At 47.9% G+C, this 13,115-nt stretch overlaps 1 protein-coding gene across 11 annotated transcripts in view; it reads left to right on the forward strand.

The window, feature by feature from the left end:
* Positions 1 to 13,115, forward strand: part of Doa (Darkener of apricot) — a 36,059-nt gene that overhangs the window by 16,165 nt on the left and 6,779 nt on the right. Inside the window, exons 1-2 of one of the 11 annotated variants that reach the window (XM_036817614.3) lie at positions 2,334 to 4,220; positions 4,568 to 8,062. The exons of 3 other annotated variants lie outside the window; for them this stretch is intronic. In XM_036817614.3, the coding sequence (XP_036673509.3) occupies positions 2,673 to 4,220; positions 4,568 to 8,062 (5,043 nt within the window). In that variant the 5' untranslated portion in view covers positions 2,334 to 2,672. Of the gene's footprint in view, positions 1 to 2,333; positions 4,221 to 4,283; positions 8,063 to 9,364; positions 10,019 to 11,854; positions 12,342 to 13,115 lie in introns of those variants that run through there. 7 more of the 11 variants (XM_065865548.2, XM_070997045.1, XM_065865550.2 and 4 more) reach the window with 7 other exon arrangements.

Raw genomic sequence — 13,115 nt, forward strand, 5'->3', positions numbered from 1 at the left:
ATGTTCCTCCTCGAAACCACGGCGCACAGCTGATGTTTCCTTCTCGGAGATGCGCGCGCAGCTTCATCCGGTGGAAAACATTTTCTTGATCCGTTTGTGTTTGCCATTTGCTCGAAAAAACCATTGGAAAATTATAAATACACGCGGCGCTGAAAGTCTGCGCGCTCTTCTCTGCCGCGGGCAGTTTTCGGTTGAGAATTTTCAAATTTGAGGAAACCGAAACAGATTGAAATCTTCGTTTGTTGGCTGTGTGTCGCCGCCACTGCTGCCATATAAACTATATAATATTGTCGTCGCTTCGTCTTCGTCGTGTAACGGTACGGGGATCCCCCTGTCCTCGCCGCAGCTCTCTTTTTTATACCCACAGTTCCACCGATCTTTATATCGATCGTCGTCGTCGTCTCCTTTCGCGCACTTTGTTTACCCGATATTTAGTGTGTGGTGTGTGTGCGTTTTTGTGTTTTTGGTATTTTTTTTTTGTCTCAGGAACATCAAATAATCGAATAGAACAATATTTAGAGGTACATACCGGGCGTATGTGCAATATAGAAACGCATTTTTGGCCCGAGAGGAGAAGGTAGAAAGAAACGCAATCCCAAAACAATTGCTGGGCGCCGTGACATAATCAGCCGAAGGAACAAAAAACAACCCAAAAACTAAAAGAACAATCAAGTGTTTTAAAAATAAAACAGTAGCAGCGGTCACAAAACGAAAAAAAAACATCAAACAAAACACAAAGAGTGTTAAATACAAAAAGTGCGCGATATTCTTCGGCAGACTTAATTTGTTTAAACAAAACACGTTGCAAGATACCAGAGCCAAACTGTTTTATTGACCCCCCGTCAACGGTGGCGAGTAAATAATTCCGAATATTATAAAATGGGATAATATGATGAACCAGTCAGATGAGCAGCTGTGAAACGTCCAAAATGCTGATAGTGAACTTTGCACTTTTCCATCAAGTTTGCAGTTAGCGGGGCGAAAGATACTTTTAATAGAAACAGCGGATGGATAGAGGAGGATAATGCAACAGTCACTCACTCGGGTGCACAGAAAGAAATTAAGATCATTTGGGACTCAAAGAGATTTAAATTAATATTGAATATTCCATATCATGGAACTCTTCCTATAAAAGGGTTCTTTAATTTATATGAAAAACCTTAAAAAGTTGCTATATTTTAAGGACCGTTAAAAATCGATATGATAAATATATCAATTATTTTTTCTGTGTACTCGGAGGTGAAGGAGAAGAAGACAACGCAGCGGCCAAGCAAATCAAAACAAAAACTCAAAACTAACAAATGGAGCACACACGTGTGTGTCCGTTAGTGTGAGTGTGTGCCACATAGATACAAACTATAACTATATATCTTTGTATATATATGTGCGCCACAGATCGGCGGGGATTATTCATCAGGCCGCCACATCATCATCATGTTGATCTCCGCCGTTGCTGCCCTCCATCCTCTATCCTCCACTTTCCGCTTAGCTGGCGTTTTCTATAATTTTCGAAAGCTATTTTCGTAAGGCTTGCATTTATATTTAGTTGCCACAACAAACTTATAGCGAAAATCCAAGATACAAACTTGTACATGATACAATTTTTGGCCAGATGATGCGAACCAAAATAAAAGTCAACTGGGGTGGAAAACTTTTCCCCCTTAGGTTTTTCCAACTCGCATGTGTGTGCGCGTTTTCCTTCGGTACAGTGAAAGCTAAGCCAGAGATCAACAAAGATCGCAAAACTAATGGAAAACTAAAAGTGAATTAAAAATGCAATCAAGCCGAATGTGACTATCAAAGATCAGAGATGTATCTCTTTGGGATTAAGCGCTTGAATTCAATTAGCATGGATGGCCGAGGTTTCACTGTACCGCTGGCACTAGCGTCACACGTACTGTGTACTAGGTATAACCGCCCGGCTGCGCCAATTTATGTGCGTCGTCGTCTATTTGTTAAAAATAAAAACAGATTTCGAACGGAACACAGAAAGACAGGGGCGAAAAGATGCCCAATGAACCCCTCCGAGATATCACACATCAGCAAAAGCGATCTCTCCAGGGATATTCATATATATTTTCACATCGCAATATATCTAGGGCAAGGTGCAGGTCTTTTGGCTAGAATCGCAAAGGGGTAAGGGGTTTTCTTCTGGTTTAGGTGAGGCGGCGCCGCGATCAATGAGCTCATTGCTGTTTACGATTTGTAGTTTGTATATGCCCTGTGCTCTATATACCAAAACAAATTGGGGGGTGCTATATATGCTATACGGTTGTACCCTCATATACATATGTCAGATGTATATGGGCGCCAAAAGGAAAAGTCTTTGGTCGAATGACGACCGACCATTGGTACAATTAGTAAGTCAAGTCGTCGGGCATTTGCCAAAATGCCAATGAGACATTGACATTGAGCGTGCGATCGATTGTTCCGATCCGATCTGATACGATCCGAATAAAACTAAATACGAACTGATCCGATTTTGCGCAGGTTTCCTTTGGGGCCAGCGTTGACAGCCTCGCGAGTCTCACCCAGCTAGTCAAACCCAACGCAATTCGAGGGAATTGCCAGTGCAATATTAGATAATCGAGTACTTTTTTTCCCCTTGGGATCCAGAAAGATAGAAAACTGACAAGGTTCCGGAGAGATCACCACATCCCCCAGCCTACGGAATGTCCAACGAACTCAGTGAACTGATCGCCCTTGGCTGTCCGGATCTAACGGCCCAAAAGCCAGCGGGCGGAAGCACCCAGGTGGAGTTGATCCTCAACACGGAACGTCGGCTGAGCATAAAGCAGATGACGGCCACGGATTTGGCCACTCTACGGGCAGCAGCCGCTGCTGAAGCTGAGGCAAGATCTCGGTCGCAGGCGGAGGCGGAAGCTCGAGCTATTGCGCAGGAACAGTTGCGACAGGCCCGCGAGGCCGAGTCGAAGGCCAGAGCACGTGCTGCCCTCGAGGTGCAGGCCCAACTGCAACGGGTGATGGAGAGTGAGAAACGCAGAAAACAAGAGGAGGAGGAGGCGGAGGAGCAGCGAGTTAGAGATCAGGCTCAGGAAGAGGAGGATGAGGATGAGGAAGATGACGAGGAAGAAGAGGAACTGGCCAAAGGTGCCCTTCCATCCAATTCAGGTCCCAGGGAACGCATTGCCTCGCTACCCAGCAACATTGACGATGCCATGGAGATGCACCTACTCAGCGTATCCCAGCCCAAGGGCTCGTCCAGAGATGATTCCCCGCCCAAGAAGAGCACCTCCCACCTGGCCGACTCTATTGAATTGCTGCGCATGCAGCGGGCTGCTCGAGATGCCAGATCCCAAAAGCGTACCCGAGAGCGATCCATTTCGCCAGATCGAAATCACGAAAGGAGCGCTGCTCCCGATCGCCTCCAGAGTTCAGCCAGCATGAGCAGCTTGGATTCGGCCAGCATCAGTGCCTCGGCTTCAAGGCAGCCCAGTAAGGCAGCCAGTCGAAGAGGCAGTACCTCCAGTGCCACCGGGATGGAAGCACCACCTGTGTCACCAGCTCCTCCACAGGCAACCAAGTTTCCGCTCACCAAGACGGTATCAGCGCCCAATGTAATGAACCGACGGCGGAGCAGCCTCACCTCGATGTTCCCTGGACCCTCGCCATTGGTAGCACCCGAACCATCTCTACATACCAATCCCGATCCAAAGGTTCAAGAACAATTTGAAGAAGATCATCGTCGGAGGAGGATGGATGATGGTTATCGTGAGATACCCAGCGGAAAGATGGTGCACCGCACCAAGACCCCTCCCCCGGTTGGCACCAATCTGGGAGTAAGCCTAAAGCGGGTGACCGCTCCCAGCGGATCCATAACCATAAAGCCGAAGGAGTCGCCCATGCTGGGAGTCGTACTCCGTCGAGTGGAGAAGAAAATAGTACCGCAGAAGAGCATTCTGGACGATGATAAGCCACTGTACCACTTTTCAATTGTGCGCAGCGACCACAAGGAGCATGTGCCTGCCCAGAAACCGAAACCCAAGCCTACTCCTCCAGCTGCGAAGCCAAGTCCTGGTGGCATCCTCACTGGACCTCAAGTTATCCGAAATGCTCCCAAGCAACCGATGCCTGTTAAGCCGCAGCGTCCAATGCCCGGTGTTCCCATCACAATTACCAAGATCGAGGGTGACAAGATCATCATCATTAAGAAGATCATTGTGCCGAAGAACAGTAAGATACCGGAGCAGTATCTGCAGGTTGGTCGTCGTCGTGTTGGTGATCGCTCTGTGGTGTCCTTAGTTCGTCTGGTGTTTGGTGTCTCCCTCCTTCTGTGTTCTGTTCGAAATCTGTTTAATAGAATTTACCTCGATAGGTTAGGATTACTTACACTTAACACTTAAGGGATAGGTATAGGTTTTAATAAAAACAAAAAGTGCAAAGGTTTTCCTAAGAGATTCAATTAAAACATGAATAAACGCACACACACATCACATCTAAAACCGCGATAAAATCTGAAATAAGCTGATTCAAACGGATTAATCTGAAATCGGATCTCTAATTCATAGAACCCAAACGGTTCACAGTGCGCGATTGTTTCCTATAGATGAGTGAAGATGCCGGCAAGCCAGCAATTACAGTGCCCGCAGCGGTTTCCTCCTCCGCCCAATCATCAAACCTAAGAACTAAAGAAGAATCCCAACCAGCCATGCAGAAACCAACGCCTCCGCCGGTCAGCAGTGGCCAGCAGTTCTTCCAGGTGGTGTCGCCGCAGTTCGCCTCGGTGCTGTCGTCCAGCATCCCGGAGAGCAAGTGCGCTGTGCGTTCACCCATCTCCTCACCACTGGCCATTCGGAAGAGTCGTCCACCTCTGCTTCCGGCGAGTCCAAAATCTACGCCACCGCTACCAAGGAAACACCATCCACTGGCGTACAATGCAGCCACGGGAACGATTACCAGTGCCTCGGCAGCGGCATTGCCCTCTCGTTTAATGACCACCATTGCCTCGAGCCCGGCTTCGAGTATATCCCTGTCCTCCTGCAGTTCACCTTCGTCATCTCCACCACCTCCAGTGCCATGTCGAGCTCCAAAGAGTGCCAATAAACCCGCTGCTGCAGTGGCTTCAGCTGCTCCGCCTCCCGCCAACGAAATCAGTCTGGATAGGTTACTACAACAGCAACAGGAGCTGGAGGAGAAGTCGGCGGCAGCCACTAATAGCGCCAAGTTGGATGCGAATTTCTACGATGCCGAGATCGAGATGATGAACAAGTATCTTAAGAGCCTGCCCGACTACAGCGAGCTGGACAGAAAGCTGCACCAGGAGTTCCAGGAGTGCGAAGATCTCTACGACAGGATCAAGCGCCAGCAGCAGCCGCTGGCCAAGTCCAATTCGCAGCAGTCGGTGACGAAGACTGCACCAGGAGCAGGAATGCCGGCCATGTCCTCGGGCTTATCCAAGTCCTCGTCAATTAACTTTGCACAGAATCCCAGCAGTCGGGGACCTGCTCCACGTATGGCCTATCCTTCTATATTTTCACAATCCGGAGGTGAACCCAAGCTGCAGCGCAGTATTTCCAGCTCGAATATGCCGCTAAGTACACCGACTCCAATGCGTCCACTGCCCACCAAAAATGGATTGCAAAGTGGCTCCAATTTGTCTCTTAACAAACAGTTGATGAACGAATTCTGGAGCGAGAATCTTACGAGTTCCCAAAAGCGGCAAACACCTAAGCGAACCTTTTGGAACTACGAGAAGATCTGTGGAGCCCAGTTGGGTGATGCCGGGCAGCCGTTTAAAGTGGACGCCAAGACGGCCAAGAAGCTGGCTATATTCGATCCCACGGTGGCGGAGGCGGCGCAGAAGGAGTTACAGCGTCCTCAGCAATCATCGCAGGTGCCTCAACATCATCCCCACCAGCTCCAGAAGAATGCATCGATGTCGCATTTGGATTTAAAGGTGCGCCAGGCGGTGACCAAGGATGATCTCTACAAGCTGATCTGTAACGAGCAATCTCCGTCGGGTGGGACGAATTTTGTAAGCAGAGTGCCGGTCAAACAGCAGCCCAATCCCAGCCAGCAGCAGGTGCTCCCGAAGAGCATGTCCATGACCCATGTGCCGGGTGGTGGTCAACCCATGGGAGCTCCTCTGCTTCGGACTTCCAGTCGCACTCACATACCCTGCTATATGAAGAATCTTCCCTCGTTGAGCAGAAGCACCTCGAACTCTGCGATACTCATGACGCAACCACGAAAGGAACCTCCGCCCAAGGAGCCACTTAAGGTGGCACCACCAGCTGCTGCTCCTCCATCGGCTGTTAGTAAGCCCAGTGGTGTTTTGAAGAGCTCCAGTAGTTCCTGCGTCCCTTCGCCACGCTGTGCCGCCGCCTTTTTCCGTCGTCCGCAGGAAAATAACAATCCTCAGCAGGTGCAACATCAACAGCCACTTCAAAAACCCCAACAGGTAGCGCCCATCGAGGAAGTCGGACCTGGGGATTCCGCTTCATTGGAACGCAAATCGGAGAAGAGCAACAGTACGATAAGCACGAGCAGCTTTACGGTGACCAACTGTTGCACCACCCACCTGCCGCAGCTCTCCAAGTTTACCTCATCGTTCCATATTGCGCCCACCACAGCAACAACCACAGCGGCAACAGGAACATCACCAACCACAACAACAAGCGATCAGCAGCAGCAACACCAAAGTAGCGCAGCAGGGACTGCCAACATGGAGGTGCCAACATCGTCATCGTCGTCAGCGGCCACAAAGCGCCAGAAAGATGTTGACAACAAGCTAGAAAAATGCCTGAACGACATGCTAAAGTTGAAGACCAGCAACAACAGCAATAGCACTAGTAACATCAATAATAATGCAATCATGTCGCAGTCGCTGACGACTGGCGAGCACAAAGACCCGAAGAGTGCAGTCGAAGGCCCCACGAGCAGCAGTACCAGCAAATACTCGGGTGAATCTCAGATCCCCGTGCCAGTTCAGCTTTACGATCCGCAGAAGCCGTTGCTGCAACAACAGCAGCAGCAACAAAGGATTTGCTATCCCATAGGCAAATCCAACTCTACCTCACAGTTGCCCATGGGTGGCTACCAGCGTTTGCTGCAACAGCAGCAGCAGCAGCAGCAACACTACCAGCAGCAATCACATCAGGAGCAGCAGCAGCAGTATCCCCAGCACAAGCGACCCTTCCTCAACTGGAATAGTTTTGCCTGTTCCGCCATGAACGGAGCAAGTGATCCCTTCATGCAGCAGCAACACATGCCTGCCCATCAGCAGCAGCAGCAGCAGGCGCACCTGCCCCACAAGCTGCAGCAGTCGTACTCCTCCTCGCATGTGCCAAAGCAGGCGCCCAAATCGGGACTTGCCATGTTCCTGCAAAAGAACACCAACAAGGAGAACAAGTTTGGCCAGCCACTGCAGCAACAACAGCCGCCCGGCATGATGCCCCAGATGTATGGCTACCAGCCGCCCCAGCAGCCTCCATCCAAGATTGGCTACCCCCGCACCGCTGGGGCCCCACTGACGCACTCGGCCTCCTTCAGCTCCGCCCAAAGGCCGACGGCCCTGCAGTTCCACCAGCAACATCAGCAGCAACAGCAGCAGCTACACCCCCAGCAGCATTCCAGCTTTGGGCTGGGCATGATGAGTAGGAATTACTATAATGTGCCCAAGCAGCCAGAGCGCAAGCCGCTGCAGACCTTCGATCCGTATGCCTATCCCAAGCCGAATCAGATGCAGCCGGTCAAGTACCAGCAGCAGCAACAGCAGCAGCAGCAACCGCATCCGCATACGCAGTTTCTGAATGCTTCCGCTGGAGGTGGAGGCGGAGGAGGTGGAGGAAATGGCGGTGCCTCTGGGCTTCAATACGATCCAAATACAAATACGCAATTGTTTTACGCGTCTCCGGCGTCATCGTCATCGAACATGCAACCGCAGCAACCGCAACAGCAGCAGCAACAGCAGCAGCAATCGCAGCTACAACAAAGCAATTCTGTCATATTCAATCACTCAAGCCAGCAGCTACACCAACCACATCAACAGCAGCAGCAGAATGAGATGTCCAAGTCCGCATTGGGACTGCATTTCATCGAGGTAGATTCTATTCCTCAAACTTATTTCTGTCTTGTGTTCGTGTTGCACATGTGTGTTTGTTGAAAAAAAAGAGAAAGAAAAGAAAAATGGCCACTAACAACATGCTACCGCTTCCAAAGAAAGTTTTCCCCAAAAATAGCCTGCTGACTCATCGTTGGGCTCCAAAAGGCCTTTGCTTTGCTAATTTCTTTTTTTTTATTTGGCCCCCAAGTTTGTACTTCCTGTACTTTTGGGTGGCGTTTCAAGTGTGAAGCGTTCCCAAGAACAGAAGCACATTTAATGCTTACCTCCAACCTTAGAATCTCGGTCCCCTTGGCGTCTACACCGATCTCTTGGCCTCTTGGCAGGCTCTTGCACTTGTCGACATCGACAACATTGCACAATCGACCAAAGACTGCGGGAAATTCAATGTCAATTTCCTTAGCGGAAAGGTCTCTAAAAATAGTCTCTCCTCTGGCTACTTAATTTATGTTTGTTTACTTGATTTCAGCGCTTCAATAATTTTTTGGATATTTCTAACTGCTTCCAGGCAAAGCATTTGTTTAACACTAATTTATTGCCAAACTGCGACCCCAATGTAATTGTTTTAATAATTAAAAAACACTAAACAACACGGAGCGCGTTCAGCAGAATCGAATATCTAAAAATATGTAATACTCACGACCTGCTCTCGCGCTCTCCGACTGAAATGACTGAACCACTCGACTACCAAATACCCTTATCCTCAAGAGAACTTCCCAAAACACCTTACCCTAAACCAAATATTATGATTGATGTGCATATTTTCGACAATTTTTGACCTCATAGCTGCTATATTTGGAATCGATTTTCTGGGTTAGGGTATACATTCATACCTGATCTTTGGCTGTTAGTTTTTTTTGGCTTCCTTCGGTCGCAGCAAACAATAATAGCGCACACTCAGTTCAGCTCTCCCGCGGATCTTACGGCCGTGCTCAGTGTGCTCCTCGGGGTTCTCGACATCGCCGATATTTTCAATCTTTATAATTAGTATTTGTGGCGTGCGCTTTCGTTCATGTTGCGCTGATTTCGGTTTTGTTTGTTTCGAGACCAATGCTCAGGCAATTGGCGATCGGTGAAGGAAAAACGCTCGGTGGAAATCGCCTGGGAAATTGGAAACGAAATTCTAATCAAATCCATAAAATTGGATGGCTCTAAGTGCGTGTGAATGGGGGTTTTAAAATGCAGTTTCTATCAAACTTCAAATCGAAATTGTCGCCATAGCGACGGGGGCGGCGATGGTGTGTGTCTATTTCCGTCGAAGCTGCCGAATCTCTTACAATTTCAATTATTTTTACACATAAATACGCTCTGTCTATACTAGATCTCCACACCGAGAACGTACAATAAATACATTTATATTTTATTTGTCTACAACAAAATCATGCTCCCAACAAATACCAGAAATCAGTACAATTAATGAAATAGACCAAGTCGGAAGAGCACGATCCGTATCCGCCAAAAACCCAAAAATTCAGACGGGCAACCAGCCCCTTTGAGGCGTTAAGTATTGCCCGATTGTCGTCATCAACATCTCGGGCTATACCCACGCGAAATCCCGACCGCTGGGAAGAGGATTTCCGAGATACGAAATAGCCAAGAAATGGCCACATTTCTGAATCGTTTTCATCGCGAAAAAAGCGAAAAGATTTTGCCCACAGCGGCGGCGGCAGTTGGGGAAAATGGAAAAGCAGCTGATGCGGAGGCGGTACAGCAGCAGCAACAACAACAACCACGTCCTCAGAGGCGGTACATGAGGAGCGCCACCGCCGCCAGCGTCACGCAGCTGCTCTCCGAAAGCTGCAACAGTCTGCTGCAGCGATTTCGACGCAATCCGAGCGAACGACCTGATAATAAACAGCAGCAACAGCAGCAGCAACATCAACAGCAGCAGCAACAGCAACATCAACAGCAACAGCAGCAGCAACAACGCAATCGGTAATCGATGCAAAGAAATCAAGCAAAAGATTTATAATTTATTTTTAATTTTGCGTGCCTTCTTTTACTTTCGTCGCCTTTCGTCAAACGAAAAACTCGGTCAAAACTCGCTCACATTGCTTTTCCGTTTTTCCCTCTATTTTCATTTTCCTCGCGAGTTTTCATTCTCTGTGCCTCTGCTGTTGATTTAAGCAGAGTGGTCAGCGCGTAATTGCGAGTTTAGTTGCACCGCGTCGTCACTTCGTGGTCGAAAGTATCTCGCGATCGGATCATTTTATTCGTCTCGCATATATTGCATTTCCCCCATCTCGCATCTCTCGGCCAACTGCCTTTTGGCCATCGTGAAGAAGAGGGCCAATTATGTAAACGGATGGCTTGATTGCAAGTGCGTTTTTAATCGCGTTGAACTCGCACCTGAACTTCCAGCAGTAGTGCGACGATCTTTCGAAAAGTGTGAAAATCTCGTGGCCATAAATCGTAATTGCCAGGGGGGGAAGAAAAGAGATTTGAGGTGCCCCCAGTCAAAATTTGATTTATCACTTTTGATTGCAAGTCATAAATCAAATAGAGCTTAAAATCGGCTCTTAAATCAGTCTTATTTGCACTGGATACCTCTAATTGTCAATCTAAAGAGTCAATAATTGCCTGGTTGATTAATAACCTGAAAGTGAAATGGAGGATAGTTGGCCAAGATGGGAAATCGGTTTATGTTTATGTCTTCCAGCAGTTCCATAATACCTCGAAATGTTTGCTCGAAAATTTACGTATTTTATAAGGCTAACAAAAGTTCAATATTTTCGGCAAAAACTTTGGTTTTTGGCTATAAAAAAAGCTTGAGTTCTTTCCCCGAAGAGCTTTCACAGCTGTGATTCTGCATTCTTCGAGTGATTCTCTTCAGCAGATAGCAGATTCCTTAATTCCCTCTCTTCAGCTGTCTTCGGGGAATACCAAATAAATTCTCTAGTTTTCAACTTGATGTAGAATGTCTGCCGATTTCTTCTTCCTCATTACGCATGGGTTTATAAAGTATGCGATCTCTCTTTTTCGCTGCTCTTTGTTTAACTGCAATTGCTCCTTTATTATTTATATGTGCGAGCACGTTTATATTAAAACGTAAAATGTTTTTCGCTTTGTTCTTTTTATTTATTTTCCGCGCTCAACCAGCAGCAATTTTATTGTTCTTCTTGTTGACTGGTTGTTTTTATTTTTATTTTTTTTTGTCGGCAAGAGTTCAAGGCTTTTACTGCGAAGACTTTCGATCATTTCCCGGTTTTGCTGCTAACCTGACGGAAATATAATTGTACGGGTTACAAAGTGAAATGCATTGCGATGAAGCGTGTTCTTCGCGTGCGCTTGTAAATCGCCCAGCTGGCAGACAAAAGAGGCATTCCCATTCGAGGCGAATCGCATCCAATCTACTATCCATCCAACAATCCACCACCCACTCGTCTACATATGTTATTTGGGTGTTCTTCTCTCTATCTGTTTCCCTCTCACTCTGGCAAGTGCGCAATATTTTCACACTTTTCACAAAAATAAAAACGATTCCTCAATATTTTCTGGCTACCGCCGCCGCTGCCGCCACCGCCGCATCATTATTTCCTTCATCTACTTCGGTCTTCGCATCTGCCGCCTCTTTCTTTCGTCGTCGCACGAATTTTCCGAAAAATTTTCCCCAGTTTTCCTCAGTTAAATTTTGGTCCGTGTCGTGGCAGCGCGTCCCGTCCGTCGTTCGTCGCGAACCGCGTGGATAGAACGCATCCAGACCGACAAAGAAAAAAAAACCTTGTACAATCCTCACCAGAACTGATTGTTTTGTTGGGCTTCTCTTTTAAGTGCGGCAGCCATAGCCGAGGATCCCAAAGATTGGACACCAACGAATGACAGCAATAATAATAACAATAATAGCAAGGGAAGAGGTGGATCCAGTAATCAGTCCCAGAAGTCGCAGAACCGACGTCGCCGCAGCTCGGACAAATCTTCGACCAGCCGTAGACATCTGGAAGGGGATAGGGAACGGGAAAGGGAACGGGAACGAGAACGGGACAGGGATAGGGAACAAGACAAGCAACGCGAGATGGCCGATCGACATAGAAGATACTATGCGGGCGGAGGACTCGGGAGCACTACGGGATTGGGCTACCATCCCAGCAGCAGCGGGAGTAGCAGCAGCACTGCAGCCCTGATGGGTCGCTACCAGAAGAGCTCCACCACAGCCAACGCCCTGGACAGATTGCGAACCCACCTGAGTCCCGTGGGTGGTTATTACAAGCCACTGATACGAGGATTGGGCGGCGGAAGGCGTGACCGCGACCTAGACGATGTTAGTATCTGCGAAATCGTTGGAAAGTGAACCAAAAGCGAGCGGTGTGCAAACCACTTAAGCGACCCAGACACCCAGACCTCCAGACCTCCCCAGATCGAGATCCCAAAAGCGGGAGCCGTGACTCACAGCCTGGGCATTTCATTTTGGAAAACAGCAAAAGAAATCATCTCACCTGTCGGCCATGAGTCAGCGAAAGAGTGACTGCCCTAAATGTGTGACATGTCTGACGGTCTTACGAGGAAATATGCGCAATTAAAGGGGTCTTTATAGATATACTATAAGTGTATATGAGCAGTATTGCACTAACGCTACCCCTATTGCCACATACATGCCTATAGAAAGTTTCTTCCTACACAGATAGATAGATAGATATATGTGCAGATATTATATTAGGGGCCCACACGAGCGCGTTTAATAGCGCTTCTATATGGCCGATTCTATATCTTCAGCTTCATTCTTGCCGTGTGCGTTTACGTTTTCGAATTTATTTTCGATTCCAACATCTCGCCGCTTTTCTCTATTCCGCTATATTTGTATCTCTCTGTACGCCACACAGATGTGTATAAAGCTATTCATGATTTTCACGATTTTCTGCCGCTCTATATATATAAACTTTGAAGGTCGTCGCGCTGTAGACTTTTTTGTTTAGATTTCGCTAGGCATTCTAAATAAAAATAAAGGGTATCCCCCGCGGCCACCTCTCACCTCTCTGAAAAGCAGAGAATACGTGGAGAAAGCCACCTTTAATGGCAGTGAAATTGTGCGAAATGA

Source organism: Drosophila suzukii, chromosome 3 (genome assembly GCF_043229965.1).
Source record: "Drosophila suzukii chromosome 3, CBGP_Dsuzu_IsoJpt1.0, whole genome shotgun sequence".
Classification (NCBI taxonomy): Eukaryota; Metazoa; Arthropoda; class Insecta; order Diptera; family Drosophilidae; genus Drosophila; species Drosophila suzukii.